General features: G+C 42.0%; 1 protein-coding gene across 2 annotated transcripts; it reads right to left on the bottom strand.

Annotated features, from left to right (window-relative positions):
* Positions 1 to 5,176: 5,176 nt before the first annotated feature.
* On the bottom strand, positions 5,177 to 22,126 carry lrrc3b (leucine rich repeat containing 3B). 2 transcript variants are annotated; one of them, XM_068576391.1, is made up of 2 exons: positions 21,987 to 22,126; positions 5,177 to 11,499 (listed from the first exon to the last, which is right to left on the bottom strand). In XM_068576391.1, the coding sequence occupies exon 2, from the start codon at positions 11,351 to 11,353 to the stop codon at positions 10,571 to 10,573; it is 783 nt and encodes a 260-aa protein (XP_068432492.1). In that variant the 5' UTR covers positions 11,354 to 11,499; positions 21,987 to 22,126; the 3' UTR covers positions 5,177 to 10,570. The 2 variants fall into 2 exon arrangements, with proteins under 2 accessions (XP_068432492.1, XP_068432491.1); XM_068576390.1 differs by having other exon boundaries at positions 5,177 to 11,461.
* Between the last annotated feature and the right edge of the window lie 3,877 nt (positions 22,127 to 26,003).

The raw sequence follows: 26,003 nt of genomic DNA, 5'->3' as shown, positions 1-26,003 counted from the left end.
ATACACAGCGCTGTGCCGTCAGTGTCTGATTTAATACAGAGTACATATACATTCAGTTCATTAACTTCCACTTATATCATTGAATATTTATTAAATAACTGTTTTTACAGGATTTTCTAATTTCTGAAACTGTTAAATATATATTTTTTAATCTCTCGCACCCTTTCTGTGGCACTAGTGCTCCCATTTGAGAACCAGTGTTGTAGGTTGTAGCTCATTATATTTTCTTCGTCATGAACTTTAAAAGGAGAGTGTTGGTCGTCACAGCGAACACACAGTCTCATCCTGACTTTACTGTCCATAAAACGGAGATGAAATCAGCGGCAGAGGGTTTTCCCCCGCTGAGCTACTGCTTCGAGCGACGCTCGCTCTGTGGAAACTCCCCCCGTCTAGTCTGGCCGGCGCGTTCGCTTCTTTAGTCGTGATGAAGACGGCGTTCAAATATTGAACGTGAACTTGGGTCATAATGAATGAACTGACATCGCTGTGTGAGGTAATTATCTCACAATCATCATTCACAGTCTTCATCCTGTCAGCGGACAGTTTTGCCTCCTGTGTGAAAGCCCCGGAGGCCATCAGCTCGTGTCACCCGCCGCGCTGATGGATGGAGGCTGCAACTGTTTATCACCACCTGACCGATAAAAGACCTCAACAGCAGAGAGCCGGTGAGTCACAGTGGTTTAATGTGCATCTAGTGCCTCTATACATACAGTGTATACGCATGCAATATATCTACACATTGTATATCAATAGCTGTGTTAAGTTATTACCATTCATCCTGAGTGGAACATGAATGTTATACCCATATTAGTGACAAAACATCTCAGAGTTGTCGACACGTTTCCCTAAAAATCTATAATTTTTTCTTTGCACGCTTTTATTTACAAATACAAATGAATGTCATACAATATTTTGTGTCTTATGCATAAGTCCTGTCAGGTAACTGCAAGGTAAACAACCAGCAAACAAACTGGGAAGCAACATAAAACAACAACAACAACAACAGTTGAAAACAACAACACAACCATCATAAAGGAATATAAATCAAAATTGGCACATATTCATCAAATAGATCAATTCAATGTCTGATTCATTTGGGGAAAGGGAAATGTCCGTATCGGTCTCTACAGATCATAAACTCACTACCTTGCAAGTGTCTTCATCAAACTATGTGTTTTATTGAAATATAAAACACTTAAATATGGTGACTATTCCATCTGTTATCTTCAGGACATGCTCGTAAAGAACCACATTTAGAAAAATCATGATTGGCCAACAGGAAAAGTGGCTTCATTCAGACCGTGAATGTCTGTATCGAAGTGAATGGAAATCCATGCAATAGTAATGATAGCTATTTCCTTCTGGGCTGCCTGACACAACATGGGGGCAAATGTAATCCATGACGTCGTGAAGGCCCCTGTGTGGCTATTGGTCCCTGAAGGCGTCACCTCCCAGGAGCTCCCGGGAGATGAAAGCACGACTCCATCTTTGCTCTGCTCTCTCTTTCCTCCCCGGGCCTCATCGCCGCCAGCGTCCGTCTGTTTTGCCCCTTGTTTGCTTTTCATTTGCTTTCTTTCAGCCCGCTCACACATTCACACGTTACTCACTGACACATCCCACATGTGAACATTCATGAATACCTTTCATCAACCTTCATCCATCGTGTCCATTGCTGGATTTGTCACAGCCTCTGAGTCGGGTTACCACAGCATGTGTCTTCTGCTGCACCCCTTTGCGAAAGCATTACTTTCATTGAGTCAGATTAAGAATGACGTTATACAATGAAGAGGGCAACATCAGGCCCAGACGAACCAAACTATCTGTTGAATTGGTATTGACATTGAAAGCATGTATTGCTCTGTGTCGTCGTTACACTTCTTCTCCACATGTTTTATGAATCACAAGAGTCAATCAGTGTGATTGAGATCGACTCCACATCTTAGTGACAGAGCAAAGTGATCAATGTTGGTTAACATGGCCCTCACTCCTTTTATTCAATATTAATCTCTGCGTTGTTGAGGTGACATACACTTTAAGTTCACACAGTCACACTGTACTTTTTCTCTGTCTGTCTGTCTGAACATTTAGATTTTTTGTTTTGTTTCACTGTCAGGCAAAGCTTTCACATTCTAAATTAGGCTTCGCATGAGGACAGCCAAATCCCCGCGGACGAGCAGAACATGACAAGTGGCTGTTCTGCTCGGGTGAAATATCAAGCTCCTGCCTCAGCTTCGTATAAAAAAAAAAAAAATACCTTGAAGTGCGATAAAAACGAATAAATTGACGAGCATATTCTGTTTTACTGTGATGAGGCGAAAGAAAATTAAAACGCAGGAGGGAAATGACTCCTGAGAGTTGAACGCAGGCCCTTATCTTGTTGGCTGAGGAGACACATTTATGTGTTTCTTTTCAGAGGGATTTGAAGGCAAAGTAAGGACTATATTTTGGAGTTTCTATGAGCACATTGTTTAACTTAATGGACAAGTGAATACAACAGAAAGTTAATTGCACTGCGCTTCCTGTTACATTCAAGAACACAGTGAACAGCGGTTTCACGTCTGTGAAGGTCAGCGTTTCCAACACTGAATACGTTTTGTTCAGATATTTCGGCTTTCAAATGTTCTAAAACAGGGTGACTTTGAGAGCACATTCATTTTCATTTTCATTTCATAGTGAAGCTTTTTGTGTTTGTTACAGCCTCCCGGGAAACGAGACACATTGTTTAATGTTCTGTTTTCTCCTTCTTGATGGGCATTTCAATTACAAGTCAGTATGTTATATAAACTGTGTGATGGACTTTGAGGTGCACATATTTTTGGAAAACATAATTTTCTAACATTTAGTGAAATTGTAACACGGTCTCTATGAAACAGATCAGACTTGGGGGGGGAAACCTTCAGCGCTGCTAACTCTAAGAAGTAGAAATGAGAACAACTTGAGATACATTTTATGAAAGATAAACCAAAATAGACTACACAGAAGTTACCTAAATGTGTGCACTATAGAACTAATGTACAGTAAACAATACTAAATAAACCATGAGTAAGAGAAAGCATATTCTATGTATCATCTTTTATTTGTATGCTGACGTGCAGCCTGTGCACTGTCCTAGAGCACAGCAACAAACCAAATGAGGAGAAAGAACAATAAAATGTAAACTATAAATAAAACTTAGTGAGTGCAGGAAGGTTGGCGAATCAGAAGCGCGTGATGAACGAACCCAAATGCGGCATTGATTAGCATCGTCACTAGCAACGCATGCTTTATTCATGACACTTTAGAGATTTTCTCTCAAGTGCAAGAGACAAGAACAATATCTGAATCGCAGACTCTTTCTCAAGTAAATATTTGCATTGAAGGAAAATGAATGTGCGATTAAAATACAATCGCAATGAGGCTTGAAATAGCAAGACACATATGTGTTATTTGTTTTTTCACCACATACATTTGTGTTGATCTATTGCTTGTTGTTCATCAAAAAACAATGACTCTATAATACTTTACTTGTTACAACAGCAGACATTAATCAATTCTTTACTTCCCGTCTCTGGTTTGTCAAAGGGGCCTAAAGAACGCCAAAGCCTTCACACCCACATGTCACATCTTCTGTATTTAATAAATGCAGGAACAGAAGATGAGACATTGTAATGTCTTAACTGCCAGGTAGCCCACAGTTTAGAGACATTAATGACCATCAACATCTTATAAAATGTTGGCAAAATGACAAGAACCCTGGTAGTCGCACCATTTCCCACTAAAATCACATTTAGTCATCCTTTTAGTAGTTATACATAACGTCAACATGTTCTTTTTTTAAATGTATCATTAATATTTTTTATTATTAAAACAAAGTAAAACAAAGGTACTTCAGGAAATATCAGAAATTATATTTTATGTGGAACGCTGGACACTTCGCCCCCTAACGGCCGCCATCGTTGCTACTTAGCAGAAGAAAGCAAGAGGTCAAGGGGTCAAATAGCTGGATAGATAGTTCATACCTAGCTTGTCCTTCTCCAGAGCGGTGGCGAATGAGGCAGAGGGATCCAGCACTGCCGCCGGCCACCAGCCCGCCATTGGGCTCATTTTCTGCAACCACTGTGGCGTTATAGCGTGGTGGGATTAGCACAATCACAGAAAATAAGACAACAATGCGTTGACATTCATCTGGCGATGGCAGTGTGCGCTGTGACGAGAGTGTGTGGACGAAGCATGAAGTTTCTAAATTTGCTGCTTGTGTTCGTTGACGCTGCAGAAACCTTCAGTATAGTTTAAGTTAGCTAAGTTAGCTAGTTTAAGTTAGCCCGCTATAACGGTCCAAACGGCAATGGTATCCAAACACTCTGACCATCCTGCTATGTTGATTTGAATGACAACGTCTGTTTTATTCCTATTTGTTGGTGGCATTAAATAGCCGGATTGCTACATCAGCTACATGGACCCGAGTGATATTTACAGGAACATTTATATACGATTTAATGAGCCGCAGCTGAGCTGCTAATCCTCGACCAGGTCTGAAAACGTACGTTAACTGCACACTTTTGTTTGGATGCTCGTTCAACAAGTTAAAGTGCGGTGCAATCCATGTGTTTTTGTTAGATAAGAGGGAGGCTGTGGCTCTTTTGTTGGCGGCTCAGTGTGACCGTATGCTCTGCCTCTGATAGACAGCCGACCTTCATCAATGAAATGTGATCGCAGACTGCTTTATCAATGAAATGTTGCTGTAATTGGATTCAACTCAGTGCAATCCCATCCGTCTATTTGGACGTTTTTTTAACACTCTTTCTGCAAAGTATCGTTGCCCGAGAGTTAACCTTCGATCATTGCACAGTGCATCTTCTCATCTCAAAGAGAGAGGCCTCTAAATGGCGGCAGTTGACCTCAGGTACTTAACTTCCCCCCCCCATGATGAGAGCTTTATAGTTTTTATAGTATTTCTGGGCAGTTATTTAAGGATTCATATTTAGGATGGTGTTCTGTGAAAACAAAAACAAAAAGGCTTCTGAAAAACAGAGCTTGTGCAGACAGAAAGGTCACCTGCGTTTGATGCCTTGTGTGGTGTTACACGACTCATTCCTGAAAGCTAGCACATTTCTGTAATGCAGTACTCATTTACTGCCTAAAGCTGTTTAATTTTAAACCAACCGAAAGAGAAGAATAACCCACGAACCAATGCATACCTCCTTTATTTCATTTTCTGTATGTCATGCTATTACAACACAACCATGATAGTCAGTGCTAACATTTTCATCCTCAACTGTGAGCTTGTCTATCACATCCTGTCTGTGCACGGAAAACTGTGATATGTTACTGTATAGTTTAGTTGAACAGCTCTTTTACATCAGCGTGGTTGAGTCCGTTTTTTTTTCTTTCTAATTTGCAAAATAAACCTAAATCGACAAAATCCACTAAACAGAGATAATCCTAAACTAAGAGAGGCTTTAGAACAAAGACCAGAGTTGGAGAAAGAAGACGTAAATAAAAAAATAAAACGATGAGAGAAGTATTCAGGCACTTAGAAATACTCTCGGGTCCTTGGCTACACTGTGCTTCATTACATCGTACATGCATTTTATAGCCTATCCTGATCCTGTCATGAGGAGTATGAGGTCGCCTCTACAAGACAAGGCTTTAGCACATTCAAGAACAACTAATTAAAGGGATTTCAAGTATTTCACACAACATCAACGTTCCTATTTACATGTGATCCTAGTGTTCTCTACTTACGTATTCTCATTGCATATCCCCTAACACGTTTTTTAACAACCATTATTCTACAAAGTCTGTGACAAACAAAACGTGAAGCGAGAGGAAATTTCACAAGATATCAGCAACACCCAGTATCCAACACATCACCAATCATGTGCCGGAAATCTTGTAGGTTATTATTTAAAGTAGTTAGTATTTATAAAATGAGCTTCTATTTTTTTTATTTTTTGGTGAAAATCTATTTTCCTGTACTTTTACATACCACCCTTATTTCATGTGGCTTTCATTGGATTTCTCTTGGCATATGGTCCAGTGGCCGTGATGGAAAGGAAGCCATTTGAGAAAATGACAGCATCAATTTTCTCCTCACCCGCTGCCGGGAACATCACTGTACACAGTGTTATTAAAGGGAAATGATGCATGCACTTGCTGCTTGTCTTGAATAGGGATGGTTGTGTTGATTTGTCATGACTGAGATGATCGCATAGTCTGCCATCCCCAAATATGAGAAATCTGTCCTCCCCTTGAAAGGGCCTGGTAAAAATGAAATTGAGTGAAGGCAAACGGCAACAATTAACAGCAAACAGCATTGACTCTGAATGACTGAAGTAACCACAAAACAACAACAAGAGTTCACTGAAACTGACATTTAGCCTTGTGTTTACTTCTGTCCAGTACAGATACACAAAGACTGACAACAGCTGACTGAAGACAACAGAAACATAGACTTCACAAACGGAGGGAAGTAACGTACAAGACCACACAGCAACAGCCTGTTCACCACTCCCCAAAACCTTTGACTCCAAAACATCAAATGAGACACACTTATATTCTTTGACAAACATAATCGCAACTCACTCACTAGCTAGTTTACTTCTCGCCGTCATCATCTGCAGAGAGGGTTTGCTCAATTGTCACGGAGAGAGTTCAGTTTTTGAGGAACTTCGGCCCCGTGATGACCCTTCAAACACGAGGAACTGAGACCGAGTTCAGGGACGTTTTAACGCCTCGTGCCAATGTTCTCGCTTTCAGCTAAATCGCCACTCAGGAACTACGGTATGGTTGAGGTTTGGGAACGTTTGTGGATACGGCAAATACATTTGAGTACAGGGGGAATGTGATGTTACGGTTAGTAAAGAAGTTAACTTGACCTCGAACTCGCAACCTAAAGGTCACGCAACTTCCTCCATTGGCAACAAACGATGATGTTGAATGTTGTTCGTCTGGACCTTTTCCCAGTCATTGCTGTGACCAGTTTTGGATATTGATGTTTTTTGCCAATATAGCATTCCTTACTACTTGGGAGCCATCCCCGAGGGTCTCGTGTTGGTGAACCAGCAGAGATCTTAAGGTGCTCAACTCCCATTGACTTGAGTACCTTGGCTGGATCCCACTGGGATGCTGCTGGTGGTAATTAAGCATCCAGCTTGGTCTTAAAATGAGAATCTCACTACTTGTGAGAGTCATAATGACCACTGGTTGTCACATGATTGAGGTTCCCGTTCGCCATGTCAAGTGAACACGCTCCATCTGCCGATGACCACTAGAGATTAAGTAAAGATTATTGAAGTGAGTCAAGATTATTTTGTGGAAACTACTATTCCCGAGGTCAATAATGAACTGTCTCACTCAAGTTCTTTAACTTCAAGTTCAATTTTAAAATGCCATTGGCAATCTACTGTTCAATACCTCTTAACATTCATGGATCAAGTATGTTTTGGACAAGAATATACCGTAGATTCCTACCGTATTAATTCCAGTCGCGAGACAAATTTTCAAAACCAATTCATAGACTGGATACCATTTCCTTTCAGCTAACTGTACTAAGCGTGTTCTTGTGTTAGGGCATGTAATAAAAACATTTAAATGCATGTGTTCATACGAGCAGAATGGCTAGTTTGGAGCCAAAATACTGCTTGTAGATGTTTATGTTGAGTAGCCCAAACTGACGTGTAACTGATGGGATTGAGTAGAGGGCAAAGCATGTATGGTTGTCCTTCAAATCCTGGGCAAAAAAAAGGAAGCTGCATCGGCCACAAAATCTGGAGAAACCTTTGGAATTGTTGACCTGCAATGACATGTTTGTTCCTATGAGACTGGTGCGAAAATTGTGTATCCTCATGCTTTTCACTGCTCTAGTTGGTTGACTCTGTCAAGCTAGTGCTGACACACCCGGGTGTACACTTGTACATCACTGCTGCAGGGGGAGGATTTAAACCGCTGAAGGTCACCAAAAACAAGATTTTATGAGTTTTGTGCAGCTCAGCTGTGATTTGAAGTGATATTAGATGGTGCGACATTGACTGCAGATCGTTCTGTGTTTCTATGCAACTGAACTGAGAGAAGAGGGGAGCTGAAAAGCTGCAGCAAGAATAAACTCATGACATAGCACTTTCATCCAAAGTTATATGACATGTACTGCACTGCTGAATAGAAGTACTAAAGTAAGATTTAACCCAGGCATTGATTAAAAACATGCAACCCTGTATGGATGCTTTCACTAAAATAGGGTCTCTGGGGATATTTTTAAATAATTACACAGTGTGACAAATTCCTCATGTGATAAATGTAACCTTCATTTTGATTATAGAAATGAAGTTATTTCAAAAATATGTCATTGCAAGGCAGACAACTCAATCAATAATCTTAGTATGCTGCAAAAATGAACACATATCCATTTAAATGTCGTATTTTTCTGAATGAAAATTGTTATTTTTGCTGGCCAGGACAACCTTTCACGGCATGTGGATCTTTATCGATGTGCCTTAATGTGTTTGGGTTTAGTGGCAGAGTTGTTAATGGAGATGACTCACTTGTTTGGCAGGTTGTGTTGCCGTCATTACAAAAACTATTTGCTCAGCGTCTCATTATATCAAAAAGATATTATCATGTCATGTTGATCTATTTTTCTTGTTCGGAATACAAACCAATTCATTAAGTAGGAACAGGAAACGTTTTTGTTAAGACAGAATATCACTTCATCCAGAAACATTCTCGTTAGAAAGTAGAGCCGCTTGTATGCCTACGAGGCAAATGTGGGTTAAAACAATTACAGTGTGGCGCCTGTAATGTACTCACTATTGCTTGTAAAGCTTATTTGCTGTGAGTGCATAGTGATAACTGAGGGCGACCATTTTAACATTCAGATACCAGAGCTACTTCCATCTGGGTTTTGGTGGTTGGAGAGTAAGAATGTGGTTTCGTTGTTTATTTTATGACCATGAGCTCATGGTTTGGTTGTGTGGCCAGAAATCACTTTAATCGGAAGCAACGAAGCGACGTCTGTCTTCTTTTCCTCATGACGTAATATTTTTTAATGAGCTAAAGTGCCGTGTGGTTGTAATACCAAAGGTTTCTTGTTCAAATGTAATATATTGGTGTTGTGGAACAAAAACGGTTTCTTGATATGACCGGATAAAGTGATAAGTGGTTCTAAAAGTTTCTTGTTGAAACTCAATAATTTAGCATATAGTAATAACACAAAAAAAACAATGTGATTATCTTGTCCCCCATCAATAAATTCTCCTCATAAAATCTCAATGATTGATCCCAAAGCCACCAACTAACCCTGTAAGTTTTTCTAAAAAGCCTTATTCCCAAACCTAAACACAAATCATAATTTGGATTAGCCTAACTATCACATTTCTGTATAAAAAGCATACTCCATGATGCCATTATTGAAAAATAATGCAAGCTGCACCAACATTTACATCCACAGAGTGCATTATTGTTCAATAGCTGCACAAAAGTAGATTATCCTGCTTACACCACGGCCACTTGCTACATTTCAAAGTGTTGTTTCTTTAATGTTTGGGGCAGTACATTCTTTAAATGTAAACTTTGTATTGGCACTAAACCTAGCTACATTTTAGACTCACTATCACTTAATTTAATCGTTTAATATATGATAATTTTGAGTGGGAAAAGAAAACGTTGTTGAACTTTGCCAAACATTGTTCATTTGCACATCTACCCACATTGCAACGATACAAAGGCAATTGAAAAGTTTCCTTTCAGAGGTCATAACTTTGACACAATATATTCCAGAATTTGCCCTTAGATAGTCAATTTTTTTTAGTACGTATTTAATTTTTAATCAGTCCTAACCTTTCATTTGATTCGTTACAGAAATGTGCCTCCAGAGCATCCAGTATTCTCTGTAGCTGCGACATGGTTTACTAAAAGCTTCAGTGCGTGGTCGTCTCTCAAAATTGTTTTTTCATTTTGAATTGTCTAAATAAAAAGCTCAAGGCGAAGCAGGGAGATACCTTATATCTAAATACCCCATATCCAAGGCCTTACTGGTCTACAATATAACACAATGTACAGATCAAATGGTCTCCATAAGCAATACCCTCAGAAATGCTGTCAATATAAATATTTCAGTTTACAATAAATTTGAGGGGGAATGAAAGAAGCAGTTGGTTTGGCAAGTGTTTGCCAAACTCAGCTTAACGTGGGGCTTTGAGATACCAAAATGAGGGCTCTGGGAAATGAAGTTTAGGGTGTCAAGTCTTACAAATATATTTATTTTTATCAGATATTCCAAATTGTCATCTATAAAAAGCCATTATTATGTCAATGTTTGAACCTGAGATTAAAATTTTCAACGCTCCATATGCAATTTTTTGTAGAAAAGACAATGTTGGTGTTCGCCTATCAGACTCTCTGGCCTTCCTTCTCATCTCAGACATCAACAAACCCTGGTGAGAACAAACGACAGAATCCCTAAAATACAAAGATTTCTCAGCAGATTTGATGCTCACATCACCTAAAAGTTTGAAATAGTAAACACTACAAATGTGGGTCCTGTTACAATAAACATTTTGGTGTTCGTTTAGTCTGTGTCCCTTTGAAACAGCTGTCAGACAACAGTGCTTATGTCGTCCACCTCGTCCGGTTTCTTGGGCTTGCTGGGCAGAGACTTGAGGTACTCCAGGTGGCGCCGGGCGTCCTCCTGGTTCTGACGGACGTAATACACGACATATGAAATGACCATCGCAAACCAGCCGAACATGGTCACCAGCATGGCGTAGTCTGTGGTCCTTTTGGCCAGGTTACAGAGGTCCGTATCCACCGCCAGGAAAGGGCGATCCTCCTGGTCACGGAGCTCCGAGCTCCTGCAGAGGACCCGGGCGGCGGCCTCGTGGTTGTGGGCCATCCCGCCGATGGCCTGCTGGAGGGCGCAGTCGCAATGCCAGGGGTTATCGTCCACGATGACGCGGGCCTTGAGCCGAGCGAAGGCATCCTTGTGTACGCTAGTGATGCGGTTGTGGGAGAGGTCCAGCACCTGCAACGTGGCCTCGATGCCACTGAAGGCCCCTTCCCCTAAGGTCTCCACCGCGTTGTACGAAAGGTTGAGCTCCCTCAAAAGCCTCAGTCCGTGGAAGGCTTGATCCGGCACGGCGCCAATCTGGTTGTGGTCCAGCCTCAGCAGGACGGTGTCGACCGGGAGGCTCGGGGGGATCTCTTTGAGGCGCGACTGACTGCAGGTCACGTTGAGGCCGTGGAGGTGGAGGTCGCGTTGGCAGATGCAGCCCTTCGGACACATGCTGGCCGAGGGGAAGCACAGGGCCATGAGGACAAGGCTCTGGAGGAGCAGGCACATGGGGATGGAGCGCGACAGCCACAAGTCCAGCAAAGTCATACTGACCGGCCGCCAGCAGCATCCCGCCTGGGGCCGCAACACCGCCACTGGTCCCTTACACACATGGCATAGCGGCGACTGGTCCTCACTGTCTGCCCACCGGAGATCCTGGAGTGTGAACAGATGTTAACATGCTGCGTTGAGGCCTGAAATAAGATCAAACAGAAATACAAGATGAACAAATAAGGCAAAGGTACACCCTTAAACTTGTTATGCAGTGTGGCATTTTATTTGTTGTTTCATTATCACCATCAAATTTGGATCAATAAGGATGTCCAAAGCACGTTGTCTGGCCCGGGGTGTGATGCACGCTCCTTTATATTGAGTTTCTGCTGTCCAATTACAAACTTGTATCGACTTAAATATTGATAAATATGTATCTGACAGACTGAAATAGCAGCTATAGCGTACTTAATCTGACCCGCAGATTTTTCAGAAGCTACTCGGCTCAAGACTTCTCTATTTCAAAAGGTGACAAGTTGTTAGTTAAGTTGTGAACTGACGTGGTAAATGTGTTTTGGTGTCACCGAGATCAGTATTTAAAGGGCAATACATACTCTATACACATCTCTATTTAACACATCTTTTTGTGTATGAAGTTTTTATGATTAATTGAATGGCATTTTACAATTATGGGCTCTACACTTACTGTGAGAATCCATTAGTTAATTTGGGAGGCATATCCAGTGCCACATGGCAATTATAAGCCATTTTTAGCATCTCTAGCGGCAGGGCTCCATGCATGACAAGGCTGGTACTTCGGTCGGCCCATTCTTTTGATCCACACTAAATGTCTTAGCAAATATGAGATTTTTCTTTACTGCCTTTAGTATGCTAATGTGCCAAACTACGTTGGTGAACAAGGTAAACATTAACGAACATCAGCATGACAGATGTATTATTGTGAGTATTCTAGCACTTCTCTACAGCAATATCACTGCATTAAGACCTAAAACATGTGAAACAGCACAAGTGGCGGCTTTGGTCCCAGCGTGTTGCTTCGCGTACTTAAATCTTACATCATCCTAACCTGGATTAGAGAAACACAAATCATGTTAAATGGATACAAGTCCCCCATCTGCATGAGTTTCAGAGGCAACAGCACCAAGGTGAGCAAATCAAAGGGAGACACTTTTGAGTGCTTTTGTTTTTGTTGCAAAGAAAATGGAAAATATCAAGTTATTCATTTTTCTGATTCAGAACATCAACTGGCCTTGACACTGAGCAGGATCGGCCATTTTGCCGTTTTCTAGAAATCACTTGGTTCTATCGCCAAATAATTCATTAAAAAATCATTTTTATCTAAATCAAATTCTCTCTCTGAGCCGAACAACTAACAAAGTCTGTTAATAAGTACTGTATTTTGTACGTGCATGCCACTGTCCTGTTTAATCCTTGTCCTTGTATATGGAAACTTGTATTCTCATCTCTTATCCAGGTTGCTGATCCCGTCAGGGTTTCTTTGACTCCTCGTCTCTCAGCTGCACACTGAAGTGCAGGAAAATCACTATCAGACATTTGGGGATGTCCTGACCACTTTTTATGATCCAATATTTAATGAAAGCCTTTAAATTATACGGCTAAAAGCACGCTTAGCCGTCAACAGGCCTCCTTAGATATTTATTAAGAAACTGTTGGATGTTTTACAGCTGCATTAAGAAAATAGTTGATGCAGTTTTTAGTGTTTTATTAAGAAAGAAGTGACATTTTCTGCTGTCATTCACAGCAACCCTCTGCTAATATCTGCAATATTATTTAAAATTGACTGGATTCCCCTAAACCTGAGCCTATGGTTCAGCTCAGCACATCATTAAATCCACTTTTATTTTAGGATGCCAGTCCTTAAAACTTTGATAATTTGATATTTTTATTTTACTGATGAACAGGAGTTGACGTTGCTGGACAATATCCTGGTTTGGCTCACATGTGGGATTTATGTTTGCATGGAACAGAAGTATATGTGGTTATCCGCTTCTAATTAATTACAATCTGCTTGTCCATGTCTCTGAATTGTGTGTAAACTCATAAAACAAACTGCACGGTTCACAAAACTGACAGCCAGCTGTTTAAATTCATAACACGACAACACGCATCAGAGTCCGCCTGCAGAATCCTCATCAGGTGTGTATTGCAGCGCGACCATTAGCTCCACTTACCAATGTAATGCACACGGAGACATCTGTGAGACGGGCTGTTTAAAAATAGATGAGGCATCTGAGATCAGTTCCAAAAAAAATATTCTCCTTTCATTCCCTTCCAACTGTCTCGCTCACTTATGCCTATGACTTAAGTCTGTCCAACACAACATCACATGATTTTATCCTGTTAGACATTTGCGAGATAACTAGCGTCTCAATTAGTGCGTTATGACCACAAACATGCTTTTTGAGGTCACGGTGACCTTGACCTTTGACCATCAAAATCCAATGAGGTCATTATGAGTCAAGGTGAGCGTTTGTTCCCACATTTGAATATAATACTTCACAATAATCACGTTCGCGGACGAAATAATGCCGAACGTACGACGCCACCGGCGACGGCCGTCTCTGACGCGGAGGCCAGCAGAGCGTATTTTCACAACAACGTTGATGCACCTCATTAGTTTTATGGATGTAAATAACATGATTTATGGTAAGTGGTGAACCAAGGTGACTAATTCTACATCCTCCACCTCACACTGATCTCAGACCCATCTTCCTGTTGCAGTGAGTCACGGCCTCACGGCAGAGGATGGAGCTCTACAACCGGTGTCGTTCAGTGTCCTTCATGCGCAGGAAGAAGCGCACACTGCGTGTGTTCAACTCCTCTTTTCTCGTGTTTACTGCGGCGCTTTCACGACCGGTCTCCATTGAACCCGGCAGCTAGTTTCACAGTCCAACTTTGTTTACGAGACGTCGGGGCTCAGCAGAAAAATGACCCTTCACGTTATTTCATTTTTGTGAACTTGAGGGCATTGCATTTTCTCAAAGAGAGCTTGAGGAGCAGAATCGAATAGATGAATAGGTATAGCTCTCTTTCATTATGGAGCAAATACTCCCGCTCCCATTCCAGCAGCTTTCATTTCTGTGTCCCGGCTCAGGACAGTGCAATAATGTCTAGCAGCGGCCTTGTGTAGAGGCGAGGGATCGTCTGGCCGCATGCAGGCCCACATCAAGCTGTTTACCCAGCTGCTCCGCCACGAGAACCTGCTGTTGTATAGAAACAGGCTTTGTCTGTTACACCTGCACTGTGCTAATGGGAGGCACGACCTTCTGACACGTGTCCTCATTATTACTGTTGACCAAAACCATCTCATAAATGACTTATTGCTTTGAAGAGTCACCGCGCACGAGGAATAATAAAAGCTGTGAGTTGACCCGCGGAGAATGATCTTACTATACAATTCAAATGTTTATGATATTGCATTTGTTGAGACAATTTCTGCCCATTTGCTAGTTCACATGAACAGTCTTCAACTGATGAAACGCAAGGTGGATTCAAACTGTGAAGCAGTCGAAGGGAACAGCGATGATCGCCATCGTTTATCCATATAAGCGCCGACAAAACAAGACAATGTCTCTCCCGTGCTTTGCAAGGAATTTGGTCATAAACAAAAGGGTTGGACAAATTGAAATTTTGACGTGAGGAGAAGATCAAAAGTCTGAGCATCACCGGATTCATTACGCTTCGTCCAGACGGAAATGTGAACGTCTGTGTCAAATTTCATGGCAATCCATCTGAGGCATTTCTCTCAAAACTCTTTCAACCTGAAGCTGGGAAACAACAAAACTCACAAGAGTCGTTCATCTTCAGGGCAGCATACATGTGTGTACAAATGCCAGAGACATCCATCCCATACTTTGAGATATTTCAATCTGAACAGTGATGGACCGCCAAAGTATTTCCATCCCTACAGCCGGCGAGACTAAAAACAATTGTCAGATAGAATTTGGAGCCATTAGCTTGAGATGACACAACTCTGCTAGTGAGTCGCCTTATTTCTGTATATTTACCAGCAGTTATGTCCTAACCAGCTCAGGGCTCATAGATATCTCCCTCTTTTTTTTTACATTCTTAGTTTTTATTCAACACGCATCCCGAAAAAACACATTTTGAAAACGTCTGGTGATATTGCGTCATATAAAGTTCTGTCGACAAATGTCATGAAAAGACCCAAAACAACATCCTCCAAATGTGAATTAATCTGTCGATGAAAACAGTCCCAAACAACTGCAGTCTGTCTTAATACTGTTTGCAATGAAATACATTTGAAAAAATCAAACTGGTGTCTCACCTGAGTATCCCCAATTTCCGTGGGGCTGAGCGCTACTGAGTGAGTTGTCCAAAAAGAAATCAGGCAGACGAACACATTGTTGGTTTTGATGTTTTCATGAGATTTTACAAGCAATAAGAAAACCATGAGCATTGTTGGCTTTTCTTGTGGTCCTGGCTCGTCGAGGGCTTTTCCCCTGAGAGATGATGGACCAACAAAAATTGGAGGAAGAAAGTAATAATGGGTTGTTTTTTAATATCACAACGTTGAACTGAATTCAATCTCTTATGCCGTTTGAGTGTATTTAACAGACAGGATTTGCATTTAGGTCAGAAATCAATTAACATTTAGCCGGTGCCCAGTGATCCGCTGGCTGAATGCACTAATCCATTTCCAGCAGCTCTAAAATACACTCGAGTGGAATCTGCAGAATGTATCCGGAGACGTTGACGAACGTTTCACCGCTTGCACTGTTCCTGCCCTCCATCAACAGGGACTGTCGGTTTCTTTTATCCATCGTCACAGTCTCGTTATTTACATCGAGTCGTTCCCGGTCATTCAGTAGACCGGCAGACGACTTTTTCAAGGATCTAAAAGGCCTCTTCTGAACATTGTTGTCTGTTTCCATAACGGCCTGAAGACCTGCGACGATTAGGGGCATTTGTCAGAATGAAAAAGTAACACGACGAGGGCTGCATGCTCTCCCCGAATGGCTGCATAGTGTTGGACTGATGCACGTTTGATGTAGTGAATGAAAAGTAAATCATCAGATGAATGGTTGTTATGTATCAGTGCTTTAGAGCTTATCCGCCATGAAACAATCAGTAAATAACTTAGTTTTTTATCCAGTATCTCTCGCTCTTCTACAGCTCTCCTCTCTTTTTTTTTAATAATGAGTCCAGAAGCTAAGAGCAAAGCCAAATTTGACATTTAATGTTAAAATAGAGATGCTGTCCTAACGGGCTCGAGAGCTGCGTTGTGTTATGAAGGAGGCCGTACCTGAGCTGTGCGTGTTTGACCAATCAGCACCGGTCATCCCTGCAAACCCCTCCCCAAAAGTTCCTGTACACTCAGACAGTACTGACCGCCAGCTTTATTGGCCATGTGTGTCTATGAATTCATGGAAGTTAACTCCGGTTTCACTTTGCTCTCGTCGTACATGTACAAAAATAAAGACAATGAAGACATTAAAGTCAACAGAGCCGGGTCCCTGCTGTCACAACGCCTGAGGGTTACCTAATGAATCACTTTCAACAGTCATACTCGACGATATTAAACAACAGAAGACCCATTTTGTGTTGTTGTATAAATATTTCAACCAGAAAGCAGCAGGGGAAACTTCAAAAGCCAGCCGTGTGTGTGAGGCAGTATATGACCTCCATGACCTCTGGAATTTACTTTTTTTGAACTACCTGCCACTGTGGCAGGTAAGTTTAGTTTTTCACTCAGACATTTGAACATGCACTTTTTAAAACCGACGCACAAACTCAGACATAAAGGAATTTAGACATAATTCAATAGGAGCGTCGTCGGCCGGTGTTTTAGAACTACGCCATGTTTTTCAGGTGTTCTTGGGGGATGGGAACAGTTCACATGGTGCTGTTTTGAAGCGAGACGTGGGATCGTGAGCAGCTGCAGTGTTTTGAGCCAACACCAGTGCTTTTATCCCAATCTGTAGCTCTATCCAGTCACACGCACACAGTGCTAAACGTGCTAAACGTGCCTTTCTGTTGTGTGTTTTCTCTGAGGATTTACCCACCGCTGCCAACAACTTACCCACATTTGGCAGCTGCTAATTTCAGACTCTGTTCTATCTTATTTGATATTAGACATGAAGAACGTGGCTGTGCCGGCTGAGCGAGGTGCTTCTTAGTTTCCCTCGGCGTGAGACATGATTCCACTCAACCTTCTGAACTAACAGTCTAAATTTGTCTCAACTTCTGCTGTATTTAAGTCTGAGTCTGTGAAACCCTCCATGTAGCGTTTGGTTAAGCCCCAAATTGAATACAGCAGGGTAACGATTCCTTACACATACGGACTCGCATTATACGCGCTGTACGTTTTCAGAAGGTAGAGAGAAGTTGCTGTTCTTTGCACAGAATTTCAAGCAGCGTGTGCAACCGAGATGTTTCCTTGTCAGGTCAGAGGTTCTTGAGCAACACCTCCGCAAGAGTTAGTTTTTTATTTCCAGTGTTTCAAGGATTCTTGGCCTGGGTTATGAAGCCTCCCACTATTATCCATTGATTATGGAGCAGTACATTAAGGTGCCTAATGATTCAAGGCCGGCATGAGAATAAATGTCCCGTTCACAGAGACAGAACAATGCTGCTGTGAGTAATTTAAAAAGCTTCCAGGGGATTTTTTTTCTTTCTGAATTTAAGGTAGGAATTGTTTTTGCTTGATATAAACGCTCGATATACCCGAATTTAAAGATGATGCGGAGTCATGGATGAAGAGTGAGGGGTTGTTATTGTTTTAAATTGAGGGGGCGTTCACGTTTACTTCTTTAAAAAATTATTATTATCGTCCTTTTTCTATAAATAGGACCAATATTTAATGAATGAACATCATAATATATTTAAGAAGAGCTGGAACTAGCAATTAAAACCATAAATTCATGTTTACTGAGAAAATAAATGAAGCAAGAATTATTTTTTGATCATAGACTTCAATGAAATCATACTTTTTGGGGGGAACAAGAGGAGACGCCCCCTGCTGGCCATTAGAAAGATTGCAGGTTTAGCCTAGCTAGCGGCTAGCTGACGTCTGCTTGTTCACAGCTCTTCTACTCTTACTTGGTACAAGTCACAGCATCTCCAAACACCTCGGTTGAACTTCAGCCAGCGCGCAGGTTTTTTTTTTGCTGACTAGCAAGATCAACAAGTTAGTGGACCGTCGAGTGTTTGAACGCCGCCTCCCTGTCCGCGGGTGACACGAGGGAGAAGTGGTTGGAGGATTCGTAGAAACGGGGGATATCAGTGAGCACTTTCATACAGTCGCTCCTCCAAAGCATTCATAGTGGACGACGCCGTCGTGAGATGAATGAAAAGAGGAGCACTTGTGAGTGAAGAGCGCACGCTTGTGGGATTGTCCATTTTGTGAGGTTACAAAAATTGTAAAGCGGCTCCTCTCGATTCCACCACCGAGGTTTCAAACACTTATCGGTGATCCAACAAGGATATCATCTGAAGCACACTGAGGCCTCAACCGTTGTTTCTGCCGTTCAACAAGCATTTTCATGGACATATTTCAGAGTTTGTCAGGTCGTTACTACACAGCAACACACTGCATAGCCATTGAATCGCTGCTGGAACAGTATGAGATCTTAAGATCTGAACAAAGAGTCGCTTCCAGTCTACTAATGGATTAAGAAGTAATTTACACGCATGGCACATCAGAAAAGGTGGCATTATCTAACTTCTTGGGGAGAAAGAAGCACGCTGAGATTTCTTTGGGCTAATTTAAGCGTCGTCTGCTGGATGTGTAATTTGGCAGCTGTTTGCTAACATGTCAGCCGTAATAACTTAATAAGATGATTATATGCGATTTGTGTGTTTGAATGGTAAATGGATTTGTATTTAACGAGAGCCTTTCTAGTCTTCCGACCTCTCAAAGTGCCGTACGCTACCCAACAGCATTCACCCATCACGCACCGAAGACCGCATATGGGGAGCGGTCCTAGTCTTGACATCACCCGATGGTTTGAGAATTGAAGACGCAAGTACTGCAATTTAGATTTATGGTCCATTTTACTCTAAATGGGACCATAATTCACAAACACCACGATGTTTACTGAGGTAATGAATCAAGAAAGATGCAGGGTCATCTTATAGCTTCCATACATTCAGACTCAATTTTGCATCGGACTCAATTTTGCATCGCCCCCTGCTGGCCGTTGGAGTGAACGCGAGGAACTTCCGCTTTGGCTTCCTCTGAGAGTGCCGTCTGTCACACACACACATTCACACACTGATTGCAGAGGCGGCCATACAAGCTGCCACCTGCCCACCGAGCTCCAAACTAACACACATTAATGCACAGACTTCGGGAGCAAATTGGGGTTCAGTATTGTGCCGCCGACCTTCCGATTTTAACTCGCTCTACTCCGAGCCACAGCCGCGCTCACATGTTCACAGCATGCTCTGCGATCCCCACGTGGCGCACAAATTAAACACTGAATGCAGCTTTAAAGCAGAAAGCTTGACTTCATCGTAACGAAAACATAGAGTAATATATCAAACTGTCGTTGAGCTAATGTCACCGTTGAAAACTCCTGCAGCATCATTTAAACAACACATTGTCAAGGTATGAACATGCAAAGAAATAGGCCTGATTCATACACAGCGGTCGTTCGTGGTGTCTGCCTCGTCTGCCCATGTCTTAAGAGGATTCGGTGATCTCTACCTGCATCAAAATGGCCTTTTACCGGGAAGATAGGAGCCCGCAATCAAGTGATTATTAGCCTACTGGTGAGAAGCACTTACTGTCCCTCTGTCTTTTTTTCAGCAAGACGAATTACAAGGCAGAGCTGGCAGAGCCGACATAGCTCAACCTCCACAAGCTCACGGCGAAGCTGCTTGGCTGCCGCTCCGGGTTGGATTGTGAAAGGTCGCAATAGCTCACCTGTGAGAACGAGGGCTTATACGCTGTGAATCGGCTAACGGGCTAAAATAATAGGTGATTATCTCTGACCCCGCTGGTCTTGGGTGGACAGCTTTACGTACATGTGTGCATGCACTTAAGCACAGTATTCTTGGGTCATTTCTACTCCTAAACTTGTTGTTTATATACCTCTTGGGCTCTTTAAATCGTATTCTTTCTTTTTTCTGATCTGTTTATCTGTATTTATATCTGTCTGTGCTGCTGTGCAGTTCACCTCCTTTCTTCTAGGCAAATAAACAATTCAACAAATCTGACTGTGAATATGAATATGATATTGCACAAACTGTATTATGGGTATAGTGCCTTTCATGTTGGTGAAGATGCTTGGACACATTTAATCAGGATTAAACATCAAATACAAGCATTAGCTATTCATTTAATGTAATTTAAGCATGTCGGTTCCCCTGTTATTCCAACAATGTTAAATCAGGGTAAAACGCCAGAGTCCATCAGGAAAAAAACAGCTATTTCTAAGACTGGTTTGGTTTTGAATACCAATTGACGCTCATCCCAAACAAATAACATATTAGGCCTAAAGCTGCTTGTCCAAGACGCTTTCTCTATTCCAATGAGACAGGACTCCATAATTGGTGTGGGGTTTACCTCGTCTGCCAGCAGTCTGGTTGCCGCCTTGAGAATGTGACAGGCAGAATAACCAAATATGAATCAACGCAACACCCTCTTGCAGGGATGCACCTGAGGTCTGCATGGACACACAGAGAATCCTTAGAGAATCCAGCTGTTGCCTCACATGTGGAAAAACGTCCCTGCATTAATGCAACTATTGAATTGTCGAATGCATTTTGATTGAAAGCTCTGCTATCATATGACAGACATGGCTTTGCAAACACAGCCTGTCGTGTCTATGACCTGAGCAAACAGCAGCAAACAACAGAACAATTAGCTTTCCAAATAGACGTAATGTTATCAGCGTTTGCAGTCCAATAAACTGTGGCCCCGATGCGCCTAATAAATGGAAAGAACGTCACGCAAAACTTAATTTAGAAATGTGGTATTTTAGCTTATCAATCGTTACTGACAATCAACAGTGAGACTTCTTGTAAAATAAAACACAGTTTCTGAATCTACAGGGGAGACGTTATATTTCGGCATGCACTAAACACACCGAGCAACATTTATTCCAGTAGCATTTTAACTTTTAGAAATCATTCGCATGATCGCTGCCGCCCTCGGCGGTGCATTTTATTGGAAAAGATCCGAAGAAACTGCAGGGGAAGCAGGATAAAAGTTGGGACTTTTGCAAAAATAATTACAACGCATTGATGCATCTTCATACGCCGAATGAACGCATGGCGTCCAGACACTTGAAATACACATTTTGTTTAATTTTATATGTTGTGTATTTTCGGTAATAATAAAACAACATTCAATTGCTTTTTCTTTAATGGCGTTTGGCGCGACGTTCCCTCTGAAAACATCACGCATCAGCCTACCTGAACTGCCGACACCATATCAAAGCTTGATTATGTCTAATTGTGAGAGAGAGAGGGGGGGGGGGAGGGGGAGCAGGACGCAAACTGCCAAGCACGAGTGCACATTCATAATCATCCAATGTCTACATTATGGATCATATATATATAGACATCACAAAAGCATTTCCTCCATGCACAAATGAACAAAAAGCAACCACCGTAGCAGAGGGCAGACAGCGCAACGGCAGACAGGCATAAGAGCAACAGGCGACACAAGTCTCCTCACCTGCAGACAGAGTCATGAGCTGAAGGAATGACAACGTTCATGTCACATGAAGCAGTTCAGACCGGCTGTGGAGGCAGCCTGCCTGCTGAAGTATCCGCTCACTGATGAACAAGTCGCAGTGTGAATTCGCATCTTTTACCTTTCAGTATAAAACACTGCACAGGAGTGAATGGGGAGAAAGGGAGGGGTTCTCTGTGTGAAGTGGACCGGGCACAAAGACAACCGCACATCCGGTCTTCACCTTCAGTGTAAAACCTGAACGCAAGTCGACGTTGGACCGGAATCACTGCGAGGTGATGGAAAACATGAACCCATAATTAACGGAGAATCAGCAAAATACAACTGTATTGAGGGTCTTGCTACTGGTCTTTTTGTGTTTGCAAAAAGATATGATCGATCATTTTTGTGTTTTCTCAGCAAGCGACTGGAACAAATTACTAACCGCAGAAAATTAAGGAACCCGGTACAAGGACTGGACTTTGTATCGGGATTTCTCAACTCATCTCTATTGTGCACGGCCGGATGAACCTGTTTGGAGGCTGCACAGGAAAAGTAAGATGCTGAGTAGCACGTTGCCTCCAGGCTCCCATCTAATACTGTGCACACAGCACAACAGTGCTCCAAAATATAAATTAAACCTGTCACTATACACAACAGTGACAAATTACTGTTGAATAAATCTGTTTCATATTTAGGCTCAGAAAGTGGAAGCAGATATCATGGTTGGTTCCCACTGGCTGCCTCTTTCCAGTTAGGTTCGCTGAAGAAGGCCATGGGATGAGGTCAAAAGCTCCAGAAAAAGCTACTACAATGTTTGGGATAAGAATGTATTGTCAATAGTCTTCAAATATAATTTGAAAGCAGGAAAGATTTCAGCTACGGCAGTATATATATTTGCAATAGCTATTTGTTTATCTTATTTTATTCATGCCATTTACTTTATTTTTCATAATTTATTAAAAAAATGAATACGTTTTTGGCATTTAATCTTTATTCAATTGTGACAGTAGAGACAGGAAACAGGAAAATTGACACAAAACATGGGGAGAAAGAGTTTTTTTATGCATTTGTTATCTTTTTTTTAATCACTTTGAATGATATCTGTGATTTCAAAATACACATTCACCTGTCGTACCTCACGTTCCACAGTGCTGCACTTCATAGGTCCGCACACATGCAATCATTGTCATATATACTTTAAACGATCCAATCCTCAATATGAGATTAGCCGATGCATAGAAGATAGCGAACCTTATCAGATAAACAGCAGTAGAAACACTCCCAACGCTCCCTCGAAGTGGCTGACGCTTTATTTTGAAAGCAGGATCCCCTTGTTTCCGGTCCCTGCGTGGCTGACTGCAGCAGCTTGATGCAGCTGTGGCGTTCACCATGTAGAGAGCAGATGAAATGAATGGGAAGTCATCATGTGGCACGCAGGCAATAGATCTTGCTTTTGTGTGTGGTAATGCCAATTATTTTCCAAAGGACAGTTATTGCACTGATCTATTATTGCTATTGTGCCTTGCTGCTGGTGGCGTGTGGTTGCTGTTGAGGGGATCAACAGCTGCTGGTGCCCTGCAACACATGAGGGAGTACAGACAGACTTCATCTATAGCTATATGCATGCTGTATCCATGAGGTATAGAATGTAACATTTAACCGCTTTATTCCTGCCGCTGAAAGGGAAACCGTGTTGTGAAAAATCAAAGTCACAAGTGGTATTTATTCATGAAATTGTCGCTTCGGCGGCTCACACCGGCCCAAAGAGAGCCAAGTCACAGCGCCGCGCACTCCTGCCAATCACGGCCTCGGCCGTGTGCCCGGCAGCCAATCATCCTCCACCCTCAGTCCAACACAGCAGGAGTAGTAATTCATCTATTACACAAGTGTTGTCCGCCTTTGAGTAAAAAAAAAAGCGGCAATCATGCAGCCATGGGCCGATTCTGAGAGGATGGGCCCCTGAGCGCAGACATGGAAAAGGCCCCTTCACCTCTGCTGTTTCTGAGCATGACACACAAACTTTATAAAGGTTTAGTCTCTTTTTATTGTGCTACGTGTCTCTGTGAAATCGTTACACATCTCTCTGTGGTTTTGTGTCTGTTTGTAGTCATTTTGTGTCTGTTTGTAGTAATTTTGTGTCTGTTTGTAGTCATTTTGTTTCTGTTTGTTGTCATTTTGTGTCTGTTTGTAGTCATTTTGTGTCTGTTTGTAGTCATTTTGCGTCTGTAGTCATTTTGTTTCTGTCTGTTGTCATTTTGTGTCTGTTTGTAGTCATTTTGTTTCTGTCTGTTGTCATTTTGTGTCTGTTTGTAGTCATTTTGTGTCTGTCTGTTGTCATTTTGAATCCCTTTAAGTCATATTGTGTCTCTTTGTAGTCATCTTGTGTCTCTTAATGATTGTTTTGTGACTCTTTGTAGTCATTTTGCATCACTTTAAGTCATCTTGTGTCTCTTTTTGGTGTATTTTAGTCTAAAATGACTATAATGAGATGGTGTGTCTCATTGTAGTCATTGTGTGTCTCTTCGTAGCTCCTTTATGTCTTTTTGTAGTCATTTTGTGTCTCTTTGTGTCTCTTTGTCTCTTTATGTCTGTGTGTCGTTGTTTTGCCCCCTTATAGTCGTTGTGAGTGTCTTTATGTATCTGAGCATTTTTCTTTTTGTTTCTTTGTTAATCGTTTTTGTTTCTTCTAGTCTTATTGTGTATGTGTGCCGTGAAGATTGGGACACAGCCTCGCTATGTGTCATGACACATATACAAATATGACTGGAGCTGCAATGTTGAAATGCATTGTTACTTGAGTTTGGATTATTTTTGTGCAGTTTGTATGCATTTATTTCTTGTTAGAGAAACTCTTTTTATAGACGTGTCTAATCCTTATTTTTGCAGCCTCGCCTGAGTCTGAGTGTAATTTAGGTTGATGGGTCTGCCGTCATGCCCCTTCAGTCTTTCCCTTCCAAGTGGATCAATGCACCAACGCAGTGGTCAGATATTACTTCTCCAAGCTCCTGTCCACACCGTATTTGATTGAACACCAGCTATTGCGGCGCGAAGTGTTGTCTGTAAATGACCAACCTGCTATATGATGACAACTGTTTGGTCCAAGCTGAGACTTAGCCGGAGACGACAGTCTGCTGCTCTTCTGTGTGACTGTGCTGCAGCAGCCTCCCACTCAAGCTAGCTATCCATCAGTAGTAACTGTCACCGGCATCATTTCCCCATTTACCACACTGACAGGGAATATTCACGTGTCTTTGGTGCCGCAAATCTTCGTGTGAAAGCCACGATTATTAATATTGTCTTCAGAAAAGGAATTTACTCTGCAGCCGAAATGAAGAATCGCCGCTCTGTGGAGGCTCACACATTCCTCAGCGCTGGATGCGTACCGGTGGTATTGAGCTTGACATGGATTTACACTCTGGCCAGTGAATCAGGTGGAACATTTTGCTGTACTTCAGATTGATCCATCTTTGGAGCAGGTCCTGTGCAGTGTTGTGACCTATTAGGTCCCAAAATCCCATTGCATGTGAGTCACGGCTTTGCACGTCCTGTCATCCCCTAACACACCGGCCAGAGAGTCGCTCCAATTAGCCGTCAAAGCAGTCCTCTTCTTCTTTGACGCCAATGCTTCTCTCGGCTCAAGTTGTGCGTTTCGGGGCAGTCATCTGCGCTCCTTCATTTTCTTCTAGAAGCTTTAACAAACCTAAAGGATTTGGCTCTGATGGGGGGGCTCGAAGTCTAACTGGTTTAAAAAAAACAATCAAAAGAGTTCGGCCGCCCGTCGTATGACTACAGTATGAACATTAAAGCATGCAATCATGTCGTGTCATCACCAAAAATGCAAGTATGAATATAAAATATGTCCCTTTTAATTCCATGCGTCTATAATTTTACAGATTTAGTTTATCAGATTAAAACAAGCCTGAGGTCCAGGGGAAGGTATCTTGGGAGTGACAGATTGACTTTCTGGAGGGCGACTAACTATGTGGTCCAATCGCCAAACTACTTAATATGTCAGTG

This window comes from Clinocottus analis, unplaced genomic scaffold, assembly GCF_023055335.1.
Source record: "Clinocottus analis isolate CAN_PGR_092001 unplaced genomic scaffold, fCliAna1.0.p SCAF_14, whole genome shotgun sequence".
Classification (NCBI taxonomy): domain Eukaryota; kingdom Metazoa; phylum Chordata; class Actinopteri; order Perciformes; family Cottidae; genus Clinocottus; species Clinocottus analis.
This window is presented reverse-complemented; position numbering and strand designations above follow the sequence as displayed.

Coding starts and splice junctions, on each gene's coding strand:
- lrrc3b (XM_068576391.1), bottom strand. CDS start 11,353: ATGACTTTGCTGGACTTGTGGCTGTCGCGCTCCATCCCCATGTGCCTG.